This window comes from Mustela lutreola, chromosome 4, assembly GCF_030435805.1.
Source record: "Mustela lutreola isolate mMusLut2 chromosome 4, mMusLut2.pri, whole genome shotgun sequence".
Taxonomy (NCBI): Eukaryota; Metazoa; Chordata; class Mammalia; order Carnivora; family Mustelidae; genus Mustela; species Mustela lutreola.
The window spans coordinates 175473288-175494356 of NC_081293.1; the positions used below are offsets into that span (position 1 = coordinate 175473288).

Sequence of the window (21069 nt, forward strand, 5' to 3'; positions counted from 1 at the left end):
AATACATCTCCCTACAGGTCTTCCACAGTATATTAAAGCAGAAGATAAGGTTTTATCTTATCATGAAAGTATTATCTGAAGGACAATTAAGGTTTTGTGCTGTTCAACCAATACATCTCACATCATGGCTGCTCATACTCTTCATTCTGAAGTCTATCTCTTCTCTGAAACCTGCCCGACTTCCAATTTATCAAAGGAAACCTTTTATAGCTGCTTGGAATGCTCCAACGGATCAGTGTTTGGTAAAATACAATATAGGACTAAATTTGAAAATGTTTCAGGTGATTGGAAGTCCACTGGCCAAGGCCAGGGGGCAAAATGTCACTATATTTTATGTCAACAGACTGGGATACTATCCATGGTATACATCCCAGGGGGTTCCCATTAATGGGGGTCTCCCCCAGAACATAAGCTTGCAAGTGCATCTAGAAAAAGCTGACCAAGATATTAATTATTACATCCCTGCTGAAGATTTCAGTGGCCTTGCTGTTATAGACTGGGAATACTGGCGACCCCAGTGGGCCCGTAACTGGAACACAAAAGATGTTTACAGACAGAAGTCAAGAAAGCTTATTTCTGATATGCAAGAGAACATATCAGCTACTGATATTGAATACTTAGCCAAAGCAACATTTGAAGAAAGTGCAAAAGCTTTCATGAAGGAAACCATTGAACTGGGAATGAGGAGTAGACCCAAGGGCCTCTGGGGTTATTATTTATATCCGGATTGCCACAATTATAATGTTTATGCCCCGAATTATACTGGGTCATGCCCAGAAGAGGAAGTTTTGAGAAACAATGAGCTCTCTTGGCTCTGGAATAGCAGTGCTGCTTTATATCCTTCTATTGGTGTCAGAAAATCTCTTGGCGACAATGAAAACATTTTGCTTTTCTCGCAATTTCGAGTGCATGAATCCCTGAGGATCTCCACCATGACATCCCACGATTATGCTCTGCCTGTATTCGTCTACACAAGATTAGGCTACAGAAATGAACCTCTATTTTTTCTTTCTAAGGTAAGATACCTCTTGCCAAAGATGGGGGTGGTGGTTTCCTCCCTGTCTTTAAAAGAGACTTTTTTTTTTTTTTTTTTTTTTTTTTAAGATTTCATCTATTTATTTGAGAGTGAGAGCATGAGCAGGGGGAGGAGCAAAGGAAGAGGGAAAAGTAGACTCCTCACTGAGCAGGGAGCCTGCCAGGAGGATCCCAGGACCCTCAGGCCATGACCTTAGCCAGAGGCAGATGCTTAACAGACTGAGCCACCCAGGGTGCCCCCTCAAAGAGACATTTCTTTGTTAATTGTGTTCTTTGAGAAATTCCCAATTAGTGGTCTTTTAGAAAGCAGAATAATTGTTCCTTCAGTTTTTTTTTTTTCAAAGATTTTATTTATTTATTTGACAGAGATCACAAGTAGGCAGAGAGGTAGGCAGAGAGAGGAGGAAGCAGGCTCCCACTGAGCAGAGAGCCCAATGCAGGGATCGATCCCAGGACTCTTGAGATCATGACCTGACCTGAAGGCCGAGGCTTAACCCCCTGAGCCACCCAGACACCTCCATAATTGTTCCTTTGATTAGCCAACCTTTTAGACTCTTCATTTATGCCAACTGAATTTTAATTATTTATTATTCTTTTAAGGAACATGTTATGGAGGGAAGGTTAAAAGGCAATGAAATCAACTCCTCCCCACTTCCTCCCCAGCTTTGATGGTGCTCCCTCATGACTGGCCTTTATTGAAGCAGTTGGTGGTGCACAGGCTGGAAAATCAGAGAGGGTATTTTAAAACGGAGTAGTTTGCCCTCATATTTGGAAGTGTAATTGGAAGCATTCTTGCTTCTGGCCTTACCATCTAATGTCAAGAAAAAAAATGTTTTCTTTTTAATGCATAATACCAGTTTTGATAAAAGGTATAAGGGAGGCACAGTAATGTGAATATATGTAGTCCTACTGAACTCAGAAATGGTGAAGGGAGTAAATTTTATGTGTCTTCTTACCACAATTAAAAATTTTTTAAAAATAAAAAAAATTCAATCATAAATTCATCACTAGAAGATGGTTTTGCAACCCTAGGGTAAAACTTACAAATACAAGTTTTATTGTTTATTTTGCTATTATAGCCAAAGGCTTCCCACAAACCATAAGGGTAACTTTTAAAATAGATGAACTTTCAGCTCAGTTTTCTCTCCCTTCTTCTCCCTTTGCTACTCTGGTAACTCAAATGGAACCTTCTGGAGATAAACACTTAAACGTAGATGCTGCTCTAACGGCCAGACTTCAATAAGTATGTGTAAACTTTCTTTTTAATTTCTTTTTTAAGATTTACTTATTTATTTATTTGACAGAGAGCGAGAACAAGTAGGCAGAGCAGCAGGCAGAGAGGGGGAAGCAGGCTCCTGACTGAGCAGAGAGCCTGATGTGGGGCTCGATCCCAGGACCCTGGGATATCATGACCTGAGCTGAAGGCAGAGGCTTAACCCACTGAGCCACCCACATGCCCCTGTGTGAACTTATTCAGGCCTTCACATGGGTGGTGCAGTGATATTTTTAGATATTACTGGATACCATCAGTTTATCACATTTCCTCCTTCTCCACCATTGCAAGTTTCAAATCACCAGAGTATATTTTAATACACTTATGCTTAGAGATGTTCTGACTGTGAAGCCTCCAAAGAGTGAGGCTCAGGAAACCCAGATGAGGGCTTTGGCATGACTGGTAGGTATCTACAGAGCATATAGCGAATACAGCCTAATCCTCAGAAGTAGAAAAGGCACAGATGTATCAGGATTTGGTAAATGCTATTCCTTGGACATCATCAATGAGTTGAGTAAGAAGAGAAAAGTCTCCACTGTGAACTTCTATTTGTACTTCCCAGAAAAGGCATCAACAAATGATTAAGAATGATAGGAATTAGTATCACCTGGGAGGCTTAAAAAGTCCTCTAGATCTTCTTGATCCTGGAACTGAAAGTTAAATATTACTTTCTTCTGTGAAACTTCTTTCCTTTTTTATATTTCACTTAAACAAGTTTCTGTCTTTGATGGTAATAAATTTACTTTTAGAAGAAACAATAAACTTTAAGGGAAAAGTGTTCATTTTGAAAGATTAGCTTACACTACTGGTACATTCTGCACATTTGATAAACCTAGATTAGCTTCCTTGAGTAGCTACAGCCTCAGAAATATTTGTTTTAAGAAAAGAAGGAACAACAGTTAGGGTCTCATCAAGAAACAGTTTTCTTTTGCAGTCCCAAGAATCATTCGGTATCATTCTGAAAATTTCTGAATGGTAAAGTACTTCCAAATGTTTTATACCATTAGTGTACCCACCATTTTATTCTATCCTCCATTAAAATCTGCCCACAAAAATTAAAAAACCTGACATTCATTTGTACCAAATCATTAACGACTAATAATGGCTTGTGTCCATTTCTAATCTTCCAAAAGATAGCAGCAATTTATTTATTTATTTATTTATTTATTTATTTATTTAAGATTTTAAATTTTGGGGGACACCAGGGTGGCTCAGTTGTTTAAGTGGCTGCCTTCAGCTCGGGTCATGATCCCGAGGTCCTGGGATCGAGTCCTACATCAGGCTCCTTGCTCAGCAGGGAGCCTGCTTCTCTCTCTGCCACTGCCTACCACTCTGCTTACTTCTGCTTGCTCTCTGTCAAAAAAAAATAAATAAAATCTTTAAAAAAAGGTTTTTAGTTTTAATTTTATTTTTTAAAAAGATTTATTTATTTGACAGAGAGAGACACAGCGAGAGAGGGAACACAAACAGGGGGAGTGGGAGAGGGAGAAATAGACTTCCCACTGAGCAAGGAGCCCTATGCAGGGCTTGATCCCAGAACCCTGGGATCATGACCTGAGCTGAAGGCAGATGCTCAACCGACTGAGCCATCCCAGATGCCCTGACTTTTTATTTTTAAGTAATCTCTACACCCAATGTGAGGCTCAAACTTACAACCCTGAGATCAAGAGTCACATGATCCACTGTCTGAGCCAGCCAGTGCCATGGTATCTGCAGTTTATAGTGTGCTTTTGTATGTGCATGTTTGTGCATGTGTACACATACATATATAGTTAGGATTAGAGAAATGATTTACCAAAAAGTAGCAGATTTCCTCACCTGTCCAACCTCAGTGCCTCATTATCTTAATAAATAAAATGAGACAGTATTACCTGCCCTATCTACCGAGCAGAAGTAGTATGAAAATCAAATAAGAAAATACATACGAAAATTTGAGACACTTAAAAATATATGTGGTGCAGCTGTCACTTTTTACCAAGTACCAAAGCCTTAAACTTGGAAAGGAATATCTAAGAATAGAATCATAATCAGCAGCCGTAGTGGGACAATATAGGGGCAGTAACACCTCATTTCACACAAAAGATTGCCTACACCACTTACATATACACAACCTAAATAAAACTTGATGTTATGTTTTTTAAAATAATGAAAGGAGTTTTCTTGACTGTAGATTTAAAAATGTCTTTCTAATTAATTAGTATTTCTTCTGGTAACACGCAAGGAGCTCATTGGTGATGCCCCAGCTCCCCACAGTGGGCACCTTACTTACATGCACTGTGGAGAGATGGGGGAGAGCCGGAGAAAATGCTAGGACTTGGAATATTTGTTGCTGTTACAGCATGTGTTGTTCCTTATTTCTTCTTTCATGTGACATCACTCACGTAGCTGACACTCTCATGTGGTCCTTATCTATTCCCAGAGGCATCTTACCTGTCACTTCCCTCACTGAATAGAGCCTTGCTCTTTTGGTCCCCAAAACATAGCTGCTCTGTGATTCATTCAGCACCCTGCTCTCAGCTAGGTGACACTGAGCTAATCTGGTAGAGAAATTTGCATTAATATCTGCTATTGACTCCTTACCTGTAGTCAACATGTGCATGAAGACTCACCATGTTGAATCAGTTCCAGTAAACTCTAAAGGACACATTGGGAAGAAACTTAACATTCCTTTTTTTTTTTATTTTAAGATTTTATTTATTTATTTATTTGAGAGAGAGAGAGAGAGACAGCTTAAGCACACATGCAGGGGGAGAGACAGAGGGAGAGAGAAAGGCAGAAGACTCCCCATTGAGCAAGGAGCCTGATGTGGGACTCAATCACAGTCCCTGGGATCATGACCTGAACTGAAGGCAGATGCTTAACTGACTGGGCCAATCAGATGTCCCCAGCATTCCTTTCTGATAATTAGCTTCAGAAGGTGTGGGTTTCACGGCAAACATCTATAGCTTCCTTACTTATAACCTGTAAATGCTGTGTCTCCCACTTCCCTCTGGTGACACTGCTTTAGCCCAAAGGAATTCATGGGAGATTTGGGGTTTCCAGTTCAGCATGGTAAGAAGCTTGGAAGTTACCATACCATCCTAACAAGTAAAAAGCTAAACTGACTGGGGGCGCCTGGGTGGCTCAGTGGGTTGAGCCTCTGCTTTCGGCTCGGGTATCGGGTAATGATCTCAGGGTCCTGGGATCAAGCCCTGCATCTGGCTCTCTGCTCAGCAGGGAGCCTGCTTCCCCCTCTCTCTCTGCCTGCCTCTCTGCCTACCTGTGATCTTTCTGTCAAATGAATAAATTAAAAAAAAAAAAAAAGCTAAACAGACTGAAAAATCAAGTCTTCTTTAAAAAAAGAAAGAAAGAAAGAAAGATCAGCTTTTCTTAGACTCATGAGAAGGGAAGACATGGGCAAATTGCTGCCCTAAAAATTCAAGAGGAAAACAGGTGAATATAGAGAATGACAACTTACCAGAACACAAACCTCTGTGGGAACCACAGCCAGAGTAGGGTAACTTGAACTATAATTGACAAATTGCTGGAGACTCAGTGAGGACCAATCTGAGAGATAAAAACTCCAGGGGACTCAGTCATGGGTAGGGATATAATTTTGTGAGTTTTCTCTCCAAAAGCTTATCAGATACTCACAGTGAATATCAGAGAAAAATCTTCTAATGCATCTGGCAGGGGCAGAAGAAAAAGAACTGTTTTGAATACTGTTTTGAAGAACATTCTGTTCTTCTTAACAAGGTCTGCCCTCAGGAGACACTAACCAGTACCAAACCTACTGGGGACTCATCAGAGCCTAGGTGAACTGGGAGAAGGGAAATACCCAACTCCAGCTGGCTCTAGTCTTCCACTTGCAAGAAGGGAAATGCCCGGCTCTAACCCCATCTAGCCTGACTATCCCACCTAAGAAGTGGGAAACACAACTGATCAACCTGTGAATTTCACAGTCCAGAGGCAAAGACTCACTAAAAGACCAAGAACTAATCATAGGACTATAGAACACTTCCATTTCTTCTACATCTTACTAGCACAATGCTGAGTGCCTATCTATAGCAGTTCCTTTTACCTAGTATGAGCTATTTGCCCATCAATAAAAAATTAAATCATGTCTAGCTATTAAGAAAAAAAACTACAAGACATACTAAAAGGCAAAAACAGAATTTGAAGATATAGAGCAAGCATCACAAGCAGACGCAGATATGGTAGGGATGCTGGAATTATCAGACCGGAAATTTAAAACAACTTTAGTGAATATTCAAAGGGCTCTAATAGATAAAGTAGACAGGCATGCAAAAACAGATGGGCAATGTAAGCACAGAGCTGGAAATGCTACAAAAGAATCAAAAAGGAATGTTACAGATGAAAAACACTATAGCAGAAATGAAGAGTGTCTTTGATGGGCTTTAGACTGCACAGGGCTGGGGCAAGATTTCCAGAGCCTCAGGATGTCTCAATAGAAACCGCTGAAACTGAAAAGCAAAGAGAACAAAGGCTGGGAAAACAAAACAAAACAAAACAAACCCCAGAACAGAATATTCAAGAACTATGGGGCAGCTGAAAAAGGTGTAACATACATGTAATAGTAATTCATGGAAGGCCACTGGGGGATTTGGCCTCTCTGGTCACATGATGTGATCATGGCTTCACTAACTTCAAAGTGAGTGAAGGAAGGTTCCCTGCTCCTTGTATCTTTGCCAAAAGAGGCAATAGGTGTAGACCCAGCAGAGTCCTCATTCTGGGCATTACACGGCTGGCGCCTCCCATATTCACCATATCATAGATAATTTTCAAAAACATTTCACTTCCCCTATCTCACGAGAGCCTCATGAAAACTTCCTTTCTTGTTATGTCAGCTCTGACCTAGTCAGCAAACTCCGTGGTCACAGAAATGGAAATGGATCTGAACCTGAAAGTCATTTAACCCAAAATCTCCACTCTTCTTGAAAACATCCAGAAGAATAAAACTTAAGACATGGAGACTGTAAAACCTTTGAGTGGACCATAAAAGTGAACAGATAAGAAGATGTATCCCTCAAGTGTTGATTTTAATAGAAAAGGTCCCAGGCAAAATATAATTATAAAGTTCTGCTTTTATTTCCCAGCAAATCACCCAGTTACATTTCCCAGCATGTAACTGATGGAAATTCATCCTTGGAGTAAAAGGTGAATGCTTAGGATCTTAAACCATCAGAGAATATACTATAATTTAATAAACTTATCTAGGAAACCTACCACGGGACCTTAAATTAGGAAACCAACTGCATACATTCAACTCCTAATTTCCTTCTTAAATGGCCTCAATCCATGTTAATCCTTAAACACTTAAATCCTTTAGGATGACAAAACCAAAAATCCCCTACTGAAGTTTTGTTTTCATTTACTTAACATACAGAGAAAAAGTCGGCACCTCTATCATGACTGGATGAGTCATAAATAAAGCCCATGAAGTCAGGTACATTGAAATCAGACACAAATAGCTTCAGAGATCAAACATAAGGGTGGACCAAATCAGAGCCTATAGGTCCTTAACACTGAGTCGCTTTGTCTGGCCTTGGGATCCAAAGGACACAAAACCCCTATGGGTCCTTGCAGAGGCGAAGTCCTCCCGGGAGTGTTGCAAATTGGGAAGAGAATTTAGCTAAGAGGAATGTGAGGTATTCTCCACATTTGAAAAAAAACTTTCAGATTTTGTTTCTGGGTCATGTACATATGGCTGGTTTGTGTGTATTAGCCCCAGTTGACTTTGATTAGACAGCTTCTGGTGGCTATTTCTAGGCTGTCATCAAAATGACATCCTATTTGGCAAAATGCAAGTTTTTCTTTAAAAATATTTAGTATGTTTTTCCGGGGCGCCTGGGTGGCTCAGTGGGTTAAGCCGCTGCCTTCGGCTCAGGTGATGATCTCAGGGTCCTGGGATCGAGTCCCGCATCGGGCTCTGTGCTTAGCATGGAGCCTGCTTCCTCCTTTCTCTCTCTCTGCCTGCCTCTCTGCTTACTTGTGATCTCTCTCTGTCGAATAAATAAATAAAATCTTTAAAAAAAAATATTTAGTATGTTTTTCCATACGATTATGGAGTGTGATTTTTGAGCGTTGGTTTATTCAACATTTGTGTTACTCTAAGAACGTGGAGAATCCTCCTATTATATTATATTGCACTCAGCCTCTAATCCTAATCCCTGGAGTACTGTTTTTATAACATGAATAATGAACTCTGATCTCTTCAATCTAGCAAGATCTAATCAGTACCATTGGAGAAAGTGCTGCCTTGGGAGCGGCAGGCATTGTCATCTGGGGAGACATGAATTTAACTTCATCTGAGGTAAGGCGGAACCTTGAAGGTATAGTTAAAATTATTTAAAGTATTTGCTCTTTCCTGGGATAGTTAACTCCAATCAGAGCTCTCATGGCTCCCACAATAAACTAGCTTTAGAATTAAAGTCTAAATCAATGCCTAATAATTGAAGGAGCTCAATAGTATTATTACCTTTTGTTAAGACAGTAATCACAATACTAACATTTGTTGGCTACTTATTATGTGCTCAGATTGTGCTAAATGCTTTTTGTTTTGGATTTGCACACTTACTGGCCATAATAACCCTTATGAGATAGGGTCTGCCATCCTCCTTTATTGATGAAGAAACAAGACAGGAAATCCAACTAGGTTAACAGCTAGTTAGGCTACTTAACTGGTGAAGCTGGCATTAACCACAGTTTGACTCTGGAGAACTTGCATTTAACTACAACATTAAATGTGTTATATCCTATTTGGAGAAGAAGAAACAGATGGTAAGTTTTTAATCTCTGCATTGAATCTATTTTTCCTCTTTGGGGAAATTAGCTGAAAATTAATAGCATTTAAAGTGAGATGTATAGCTCTCTTCAAATTTCTCCCAGCTCAGATATTATTTACTCTAATAAGTCTTTCTAGTTTTTCCCAATCCATATTAGTCACAATCTCTTCTGTATTTCCAGATGCTATTTGTTTATATCTCTACAGTATGATACATTTGCCTGGAATTGTAATACTTGTATCCTCAACATTTTTTGTTAAATTGAAGTTTTTGCAAGTTCATGATGATCTGATACTATTCTCAGAAGTGCACCGGTTCAATTTGTTGCTGTCAAGATCTCTTTCATGAAACTGTTTGTTTTAACCTGACTTTTAAGCTGACAATATCAGCTTAAAAGTCTCCCCTGTCTAACATAAGAATTAGGTAGAAGTGGGAAGAATCAATTCTTAACTCTCTAGGTGTTAATATTTCCTCTCCAGCCTGTGCGGCTGATGAGAGGAAGCAGAGGGCACAAACCTGGTGGCCTCCGTTTAGAACACATAATAGGAACCATTAAAAAAAAAAAAAAAAAAAAAGACCTAGACAGGCTTTCTCGTGTTTGAATTGTATACGGAAGTCCAGAACCCAGGGTAGTTGATATTTGAGTGTAATTGACAGGAAAATCCAGGAACCTACTGGTCAACTGTTAAGAATAAATCAGTTAGACTATGAGGATTCAGGTTTCTACACAAGTATGAAAGGTACAGAACACCCCAAAAATCAGCCAGAAGACAGCATCTCTGGCATGATTTCTAATCTGGGTTTGTTCTTTTTTTTTCACACCCATTAAGTTGGGGGCTAGAAGGAGGAAAAAAGGAGGTAAATTGGAAGAAGGCAGGGTCCTTATACGATGACTCTGGGACCCATTTGCAAATTCAGTGGCTTAGCTCCCTTGTACCCTATTCTCCATCTCCTGCCCCTGGGACCTTTCATCCTTTCTGATCAGCTCCCCTGTGTTTTAGCACCTGAGCCTCAGAGATCAACCAGCTGGAGCCAAGATGTTAGGTTTCACTCAAGGCCAAAGAACTGCCTTGGGGGCCTAGATGCTCAAACCCTATCAGTGCCCAAACCCACTAAAGCCCATTTGTTTCCACATTTCTAGGGCAACTGTACAAAGGTGAAGCAGTACGTGAGTTCTGATTTAGGGAGCTACATAGTCAACGTGACGCGAGCAGCTGAGGTGTGCAGCCTTCACCTCTGCAGGGGGAATGGGAGATGCAGAAGGAGAGTATGGAAAGCCCCGGATTATCTTCACCTGAACCCTGCAAGTTACCGCATAGAGGCCTCCGAGGATGGAGAGTTTATTGTGAAAGGAAAAGCATCGGATACAGACCTGGAAGTGATGGAGAAGAAATTTTCCTGTCATTGCTATCGGGGTTACGAAGGAGCCGATTGCAGAGGGACCAAGATGGCTGATGGGGGCTCCAGGGTTTTCTCTTTTCCTGGCTCACTGATGACACTGTGCCTGCTGGTTTTAGCAGGTTCTCAGAGAGCTTGGTTGTGAGACAGTTGAATTTAAAGGGAGATTTACAGCTTATAGCGTAGTCACCTAGAGAAGGGATGAAACTTAGGAGGGGTTTTTTTCCTTCTGAAAGCCACTGAGAGGTATCCTAAGTAGACATTATGTATGTCCCTTAACATAAACACGAACATGTTGCTTTATTTGGCTCTGATTTGGCTAAGAAACCAGATCCATGAATAAAATCAGTACAGTCTTCATTACTCTGGAATGTTAAGTTGTATTTAAACCAGACCTAGTTTATTTTCGTCTTTATATGAATCTGTGTGTGTGTACATATACATATTAAATTATTGATTTCAAAGTCTGGTTTTTCTGGTCAGCAATGTATTATGAACAGATGACTAAGTAATCATCTGATTCCTTAGAAGAGGTCACCTCAGGGTATGAGCTGGTCACTCGATCTACTGAAAGGAACCAAAGGCAACGTTCCTTGTTCCAGCCTGAGGTTCACTCTGGGCTTCTGTTCCTCACCTGAGCACACTGACTGCAGAACCAGGTCCTGATGTGGCTTCTCATGGAGGTGCAGAGACTGAGGCAAGGGGAACTGTTCCCAACTCATTGCAAAGCCATCTATTCCAATATGGCGCTTCTCTCACCCACTACGAGTCCTTCTCTCACAGACCCTGGCAATTTAAACTCTATGAACAGCTGTAGGATAGTATTCACACTTGCCTAGGCTGACATCGCTCTAGGTCCAGAAACTGATGTCATGCTACTAAAAAGGTGGTTGGTGTCTTTTGCAAGCAAAATCATCACTAAAGAATATTTAATAAACACTTAAGGGACCCAGAAGTGCTACTGGGAAGGGGTTCTACCAAGAAATATTTGATATTGTGGTCCCCATATGTAAGCTTTTAAGCAGTGGTTTTCAAGTCAGTTTGCATCTAATTTGAATCACAGTTTCCTTGCTCGTCTGTATGTGGGACTCCAGGTATTTATATTTCCCATTTTCTCATCCAAAATTTGGTTATACAGTTCTCTCCTCTGTGAATTATTCTAAAGAGTACATAGAATAGCATATCCCATGCATACTTTGGCTTTTTAAAAAAGATTTTATTTATTTATTTGACAGTGAGAGAGATCACAAGTAGGCAGAGAGGCAGGCAGAGAGATGGAGGGGAAGCAGGCTCCCCACTGAGCAGAAAGCCCGATGCTGGGCTTGATCCCAGGACTCTGGGATCATGACCTGAGCTGAAGGCAGAGGTTTTAACCCACTGAACCACCCAGGTGCCCCCATGCTTTGGCTCTTAATACATGTTGCTAATCTTCAGTTATCCTCCTTTGATCACCAAAGTAACGGACACACTTAGGATAAAACAGGGTCTTGGGCAATTTCCTCTTTCTGATGTTATGTTCTATTTATAAATCACTTGGGCATTGTGTTTTATTGAGAGGGATGTTCAGTTGATAGGATTTCCTATCCCTGGAGAAAATCCACTTGGAAGGCTAACTCCATATAGGTATGATGCTATAACAGAAGGCATGAGACTTGACTCAACCTCATCCGCAGCCTCTTTTCTCTCTTTAGGAAACATTTGCAATCCAGGTGTGCTGTTTTCAACTCTGGGTCCAACTTGTCCAAATTAAGGAAATGGTTAAGGTCTAATTTCTAAATGTGAAATACAAACGAAACAAAAAACTTTTATAATGCTAAGAATGAGAGGTATTATTACATAGACTAGCTTTTTAAAAATTAAATTTATTTTCATATCAAAGATGATATAATCACATTATAGAAAATTTGGAAAATAGAAAAAATAATAAGGGAAGTCACCAATAATCACTATTAACATATACTGGTAACTTTTGATGTATTTCTTCTTAGCCTTTCTTCTAATGACTTTTTTAAAAAATGATTGTAATAAAAATATGTGCATAATTTTGTGTCCTCTGTTTTTCACTTAACCATGTTATAAGCAGTTTCCATACTATTTCATAATTCTCATGCCATTTGAATGTCATCCTTAAAGCCACATAATAGATGGAGCAAAATTTAATCAACAATTTTCCCTAAGTTTTATTTATTTATACTTATTTATTTGAGAGAAAGAGAGAGACAGAGAGTGGAGGGGAGGGGCAGAGGGAACGAGAATCCCAAGCAGATCCCCTAATGACCAGGGAGCCTGATGCAGGTCTCCATTTCATGACCCCCGACCAAGACCTGAGCCAAAATCAGGATTGGGACGCTCGACTGACTGAGCCACACAGGTGCCCCCCATAAATTTTCATTTTTAAATGTCAAGCTTCTAACATTAGGTCACCTATCAGAGAGTACTTTCCAGATCCCCCTCCTAATTCATTCATTCACCTAATAACCAGTTTTTACATTCATCAGTTTATTAAGCATTCATAAGTCCTTTACTAGAATGTAACCTAGAAAAATGAAGACTTCATTTTGTTCAGCATTTGCTAGAATACTACTTGCTACAGTACCTAGCACATAGTATGTGTCCAATAAGTATGTTAAATGAGTCAATCATTCAATGATTCAGAAACCTGAATCTATGGAAGCTATATAGTTGTTGTAAGGGTTTTTTTTGTGTTTTTTTTTTTTTTTAATTCTTCACATGAATAGTAAGCCATACTCAAGTAAAAGTATGCCACACTCAAACATTAGTGTTCTACTCTAGTCCTAGCACGTTAGCTTCTGAAATACGTATTTAGCTCCTCTGTTGAAGAACTCAGGCCTAAAGAGAACAAATCACTTGGCAAGGTCAAAAAGCCAGTTTGTAAAAGAGCCCAACCTGGGGGTGGGGGATGGGCGAAACAGGTGATGGGGATTAAAGAAAGAGTACTCTTACAATGATGAGCACTGAGTAATGTATAGAATTGCTGAATCACTATATTGTACACCTGAAATTAGTAAAAAACTATTTTAACTATAGTGGAATTAAAATAAAAAGCTAAGAATACTCCTCCATCCTCACCACCTCCCCACCCCCCACCGCCACAGCCCACAAAAGAAGAAAGCCCCTTCTGGAATCTGAGTTGCCGAGTTTTCTTCCACCATAACTGGTTGTAATGGAATCCAAATATATTCTTTCATCTTTTGGCCATGAATTTAATGCATTTTAAAAAATTAATTTGGGCTACTATTACTACTTATGCTCAATCAAACTCTAAATAGTCCAGTTGTAGATTCTCTATTTAATTTGGCTCATTTCTCCTGGAAAGGAAATTTACCTTCTGAGCTGCTGAATGACAATAGCTTCTTTGGATCATCCTACCTTCCCTTCATGGAAACAGCAAGGTTCTAGCCTCTCTAATCTGAATAGTCTCCTTTACAAAAGGGAGATAATAATGGTTTCTTTTGTCCTTTTATACTGATTTAATGAAAAAAGTAGGTAAAATACTTAGCATAAAACCTGGCACATAAAAAATACCTAGCAAATATTAGCTATTATTATCACGTACTTCAATATTGGTCTCCATAAAAGCTGTGATAGGCAATATTATCTCTATTTTGAAGTAGAAGTTATATATGATTCAGAATATTGAAATGACTAACTTAATACCACAAAGAAGTACCCAGCCTTTGAACCCTTTTTGGAGGAACTTTTTAAAAAATATTTTTTAATTTATTAATTTGAGAGAGAGCACACACACATGAAGGAGAGTGCAAGCAGGAAGAGGGTAAGAGGGAGAGGGTAAGAGGGAAAAACAGACTCCCCACTGAGCTCCCCAGGACCTTGGGATCATGACCTGAGCCAAAGGCAGATGCTTAACTGACTGAGCAACCCAGGCACCTCCTTTTTTGGGAAACTTAAACTAGTTATCTTTTCATCAGATGTCAGCAGAATACAGGAGTCTTATTTGTACCAAATTTCTTTTTACTGACTTATAGAGATATATAACCTACAAGTATATTGATTCTGGTATCAGGTAATCAGTGATTTTTTTTTGACCCCCTGTAAGATTAACCAATCTACTAGCAATGTACCCTTAGCTTGCATACTCTAAATAATATTTACCTATAAAAGAAACCAGGGTCTCTTAAGAAAATGTCCAACTCTAGGTTTAAGTAGGAAATGTACACAATGAATCAGAAATATCTTGTTATACCATTAAGCAAGGATGCTATCAAAGATTATTAGAATTGTATCAAAAATACCCACTAGCCAACTTAAAGAGTCTTCTGCTGCCAAAGGTGGGAAAATTCAAGAATCACTAAAGAAATAATCGCAGTGGGTTGAAATGCATCAAATGCATTTAAATTTATGAGGTCAAAATGATATTAAAAAAAAAATCTTCATTGACCACTTTTGAAGAATGTTAAGGGACAAACTTTATTACTCTGAAAACTGGTAAATTCAAGGGAAAAATCAAGAACATTTCCTATATGAATTGTATATATAATTTCTGGGTAACCAAATAGTGGAGAAGGGAAATTTTCTTATTCAAGGCAACAAATGAAGAAGGTATGATAAAATTAGAATACATTCTGCAATTCTTAATGAATTAATGAATCAGGCACAGATTATCAATGGCTGCTAACATCATGAAAAGAGGTAAAGCCAGACATTACATACTACCTAACTGAAGTATGTAACACCAGCTGAGAATAAATCCTTCCAGAAATCTGATCAGGCTTCTACAAATTCACGGGAACAAAGGAAAATGCAGAACAACATCACAGGGATATAATGATGAAAATTCAGCTCCTCAGGAGCTCTATAGGTCAAGTAATCTGGTTTTATCAACAAATAAATGGCAAAAAAAAAAAAAAAAAGAGGGTGGAGGAGAATGAACCTATGTGTATATAAATGTGGGGCCTGTTAAATGAATTATAATAGATCTATACAATAGGATAACATTCAGCTTTAAAAGGGAATGAGGAAGTTCCCTGTATGCCAATGTCAAAAAGATCTCTAAAATATCACTGTCTTGTTTAAGCTTTATTTTCACTTCTAACTAATCACACTAGAGGCAACCTACGATCTTATATATTAGGAATGTATTTCCAATTACATTTTAGAAAACACTTCCTGGATACAGCTAAACTAGTCAAAAAGTTTCTTAGATCTAGTGGGAATGGAACTCTAAAGGGATACAGATACCAAAGCCACAACAGACCAACCAAACTCAAGGAAATGATAATATCATACAGAAAAGGGAACCAGAATAGGCCATTACTAAGTCATGTACCTCAAATACAAAGTAATATGTAGTTCAAAATTTTTTAGAAATTTGCTTATCCTAAATCTTGAGCAGCAGCTCTATTTTGTGATTATAACTTAAAATGATGAAATAAAATTTAATAATGAGAAAATAACTGTTATGTCAAAGGGAATGTTAATATTGTACTCTTTTGTTTCTACTAGAGAACTAAATGTATAAACTTACTGCTTCCTTTGTCTTTAATGTTAACTTTAACAACTTGGAAAATTTTTAATGTTGCTGAACATTCGCTTATTAACTTGACAGTTTATTCTCTGCAGATCCAGGAACCATCAACTTTTCACTTCAAATATCCCTTTTATTATGAAAACAGAAAGAGTACTCCATTCTTTGTGTTTGTAAAGTAAAAGTCTTAGGTCATCATTAAGACTGCTTATGGCATTCTGTTCTATTAATATACTAAGAGAAGTACTATTCTGCAATCAAATTTACTGCTACCCTCAAATAACTTCATTCCTTTGTCAAGGAAAAATAGATCATACATATTTTATATCTACTGTATTATCTATTGGACTGTGTTTGTACACCTAAGTGTAACGTGGTGCTATAATCTTTCATTTAGGAGCATTTACTGATTTTAATTTGTGTGTATTCTTACAATCTATATTATCCTCTGGGCATATGAAATCTAAACTTACTCTCCATTAAAACATATTAAATGATTTTGTCCTTTGGAGGCAGACAATGTAAGACTCTACAAAGAAGACAGGGACTAAGAATCATCAGACTCACTACTTGATCATCTCAAGATGGTGTATGACATTCTAGCTATCACATATGAATTCCACGCAGCACAATGGAGGGAAGTCCAAAGAAGAAATAAAGCAACACAATACATCTCTTTAGAATATTTCCCAGAACCTGTCTGGGGAAATACTGCACCAGTTTATATCCTTTGGCAGAATTTGATCACTGACCCCATCTAGCTACAAGGAAGACTGGTAAAAGCGGTCTTTATTATTTCTGATAGCCATTTGGCTACATTAACATCTATTACTATTAACAAAGGGGAGTGCCTGGGTGGCTCAGTGGGTTAAAGCTTCTGCCTTCAGCTTGGGTGATGATCCCAGGGTCCTGGGATCAAGTCCCGCATCAGACTCTCTGCTCACCGGGGAGCCTGCTTCCCCCTCTCTCTCTGCCTGCCTTTCTCCCTACTTGTGATCTCTGTCAAATTAAAAAAAAAAAAAAAGGAACAGGAGAGGGATGCCTGGGTAGCTCAGATTGTTAAGCCTCTGCCTTCGGCTCAGGTCATGATCCCAGGGTCCTGGGATCAAGTCCCACATCGGACTCCCTGCTCAGCAGAGGGTCTGCTTCTCCCTCTCCCTCTGTCTCTCCCCTGCTTGTGCTCTCTCTCAAATGAATAAATAAAACATTTTTTAAAAAAGGGAACAAGAGATTGAGGAGTAATGAACATTCTATGCCACTCTATATCCTGTACAATGGACACTTTTTTCATTTCATTTTTTCCTCCCCCTACTCACTAACATTTCCTGAAAAGTGGGGTTATCTTTTTTGGCACTGTATCTCGAGGTCAAGCTCAGACCCACTTAGGAGGTACTTGGAAAGTGTTTGTTAAAACAGAGCATAATAACTTGCTAGCCAGAGATGCATATTAAAATCACTTGGGTAACCATCCCAAAACAAGCACTCCTGGGCCTACCACCTACTGTGGAGTCAGATGTCCTGAGCTTACATACATATTCTGAAAAAGTTCCTCAGTCCACTATAATGTGTAGTCCTAGTGAGAATAACATTCAACTAAATAATAAGGGAAGAACAAGTAATATAATCTTTTAAAAAAACCATTAGTTGGAGTTCTGCTTCACATCCTAAGCTGTAGTAACAGAAAATAGATTGTTCTAGGAATTGTGAGAGCCATAAAATGGGGAAGCTTGCCTCTACCTCCTTCCTTCCTCCTTCTCCCTTCTTTCTTCTTTCTTTTCTCCTTCCTTCCAGTTAAATTGCATTTCTGTCCACTATTTTAGTTCATTTCAATTTCCCAAATTAAACATCATTATTACTTTTATGATAGATAGACCCAGTTTGTTTAGATTTCCTTACATATTTACCTTTTATTCCTTCATCTTACATTTTTATATATCAAATTTCTGTCTAGGATCACTTTTCTTTTTACTGATGATCATTTTTTTATAGTTCCATTAGTGAAAGTCAGCTGGGGGAGAACTCTTTATGTTTTTAATTTGATCATAATTTTACCCTTAATACAGAAAGATAGTCTAAACGGGTATAAAAGTATAGATTGATACTTATTTTCCCTTAGCATTTTGTAGAACCTTATCCTAGTTTTCTATTGTTTTTGTTGATAAAACTGCTTTCTATTTAACTGCTTTCCTTTGTAAATAATCTGGCTCATTTTGCAACATTCTGTCTGGTTTTGGAGTTCTATAGTTTTGGTGTAGGGTGTAAGTGGGTTTTTTCTGCTTATCCTGCGTATCATTTGGCTTAATCATTTTTTTATGATCCCATATTTTCCTTTTTAGTATTTTATAAATTGATTTTAATATTTTATAATTCCTTGAACATTATGAAATCTATAGAGATTCTAATAGATTCATATAGATTCTATCTAATAGATTCATATAGAAATCTATATGAGATCCTATATTTGTTTTTTATTCTTGCTAACTTCAGTAATGATAGCTTATTTATTTGTGTGTTTGGCAATTTTTAATAATGAGTTAATATTTTCTTGATTTTAGTCTGTGCGAATTCTAGGTGTCAAAATTTGGGTTTTCTTCATAGAGAGGATTTAAAAAAAATTATACAACTTAACTGAGACACAATTCATGTTTTACAGAATTCGTCAATTTGAAGTATTCATTTCAGTGGTTTTTTACTATATTCACAGAGTTGTGCATTCATCACCCCATTAAATTTTAGAACATTTTTATCAGCCCCCCCAGACCCCATAAGCCCATTAGTAGCACTATTCATTTTTTTCCCAATCCTCCCCTCTAAGCCTGGAAAACCACTAATCTACTTACATGACATGCCAGAAAGTGACCAGTGGAAGACGACAGCCCTAAATTGGTTAATGCTCTGTGCTAGAAAAGTGTTTGTCATTAGGAGTAATAGGAATCTTCCCAATGCTCTCAGCTTGATATTTACAAGATAAAATTTTACTTCAGGGGCGCCTGGGTGGCTCAGTGGGTTAAGCCGCTGCCTTCGGCTCAGGTCATGATCTCAGGGTCCTGGGATCGAGCCCCACATCGGGCTCTCTGCTCAGCAGGGAGCCTGCTTCCCTCTCTCTCTCTCTGCCTGCCTCTCCATCTACTTGTGATTTCTGTCAAATAAATAAACAAAATCTTTAAAATGCAATCTATTAAAAAATTTTTTTACTTCACAAGAGGATTAAGTATGACATTTCCCCCTGCTTGTGCTCTCTCTTTCTCAAACAAATAAATAAAATCTTAAGAAAAAAGAGAAAAGAAGAGAAAAAAAAAGTTACTTCCTTAGTGGAGCCTAAGAAAAAACAGTCTGAGATGCTAATGTGAGTCAGTAACAGGGGCTATTTTCCAGTTGCTCCAGAAATACAGCAAAGGTGATCCTTATCAGCATTTGTACAAGGCTAAATTCTGTGTTCCTTAACTGAGATCAAACCTCCCCTTTTCAATGCATTACCTCTTTTCATAGACTCCTAAGATCTAACCTACAGTTATTTACTTGGCCTTCAAGTTATTCAAAATTGATTTTCTCCACAATTTTGGCACCATTGGGATTGATTGTCAAACTCCAGGAAGGTGTGAGGGAGAAGAGAAAACAAATTATACATGAGTAATCATTAGTGACTAGGTCAGGGTGGACTAAATTGTCCTGACTGGGTAGATTCCTTCTGTTGCCTAGTTTAATAATTAACAAGTAAATAAAGAGATTTCCACATTGAAATCAAATGTTGGGTTTGAACTTCCCTATTCTTTCCTTTCATTGATCCTTAACACACATATTATTAAGAGACACTTGCAGTGCCCACACAGATCCCCCAAGGTTCCTTATATAATTTGTTGTGCATCCAATTGCCCATATTCACGGTGCTTCCCCCAACCCCACCTTCCTTCCAGTTCAGTGTGGTTTTGCTTCCTGTAGCCCTTAATTGGATCCCTTGGGTGAGCAGGCTTATGCTGCCCTCCTCAGGACCTTATTGAAACTGCATCATTCCTTGGCTAAGTCTCTGCTGCTTTCATTCTCCTAAGTGTTTTTTTCCAGAGAAAACTTCTTTAATAAATCGCTGCACATAAAACCGTATCTTAAGTTAGTTGCTAGGGAATCTGACTCAAAATCCTCGTTCTCCAAATATTTAGAGACAAGCATAAACAAAAGGAAGCTTGCCTTTTACATGGAAACAATTATCACAGACATGTTAAAACATAAATTGGAAAACACATTTAGAACACGTGACAAAGTGCTAAATGCTCTATGTAAAGAGCTCTTAAATCAGTTCAAAACAACGCAGATCTAACATGGGAAAAGGACACAGACAGAAAATCACAGCAAAGAAACAATGAAATGGCTCAATTTCTCAAAATAAAAGAAATTGTAATTAAGATGACAATAAGATACCATTTTTACATTACCTAGATAGGCAACTTCTTTATAAAGTATAATGATAAAGTGTTAGTTTGGGTATGGGGAAGTCAGCCTTTTTAATTTTTGGAAGTAGTGTTAACCAATACAATCTCTTTAAGAGTCAACATTATAGGGACACCTGGGTGGCTCAGTCATTAAGCATCAGCCTTCCGCTAGGGTCATGATGATCCCAGAGTTCTGGGACTGAGCCCACATTGGGTTCCCTGCTCATTGGGAAGGCTGCTTCTCCTTCTCCCACTCCCCCTGCTTGTGTTTTCTCTCTTGCTGTGCCTCTCTCTGTCAAATAAATAAATAAAATCTTAAAACAGTCAACATTATACATTAAACCTTGAAGTGGACAGGACTTACCTTTTCAACCTTGATTCTGGTCTTTCTCTTTTTTTTTCAAGTTTTGTAAAAGCATTTGCTATAGTCTCAATATTTGTGTCCCCTCAAAATTCCCATGTTGAAATCCTAATATGCAGTGTGATGGTATTAGGAGGTGGGGTTTTTGGGAGGTGCATAGGTCATGAGAGTGGATTCCACATGAATGGGATTAATGTCCTTATGAAAAAGCCCCCACAGGGGCACCTGGGTGGCTCAGTGGGTTAAGCTGCTGCCTTCGGCTCAGGTCATGATCTCAGGGTCCTGGG

At 38.6% G+C, this 21069-nt stretch overlaps 1 protein-coding gene across 1 annotated transcript; it reads left to right on the forward strand.

The window, feature by feature from the left end:
- Window positions 1-62: 62 nt before the first annotated feature.
- LOC131829702 (hyaluronidase-4) lies at window positions 63-10699 on the forward strand. Its single transcript, XM_059171743.1, has 3 exons — window positions 63-1016; window positions 8532-8621; window positions 10235-10699. The coding sequence occupies exons 1-3, from the start codon at window positions 63-65 to the stop codon at window positions 10634-10636; spliced, it is 1446 nt and encodes a 481-aa protein (XP_059027726.1). The 3' UTR covers window positions 10637-10699.
- Window positions 10700-21069: the final 10370 nt, after the last annotated feature.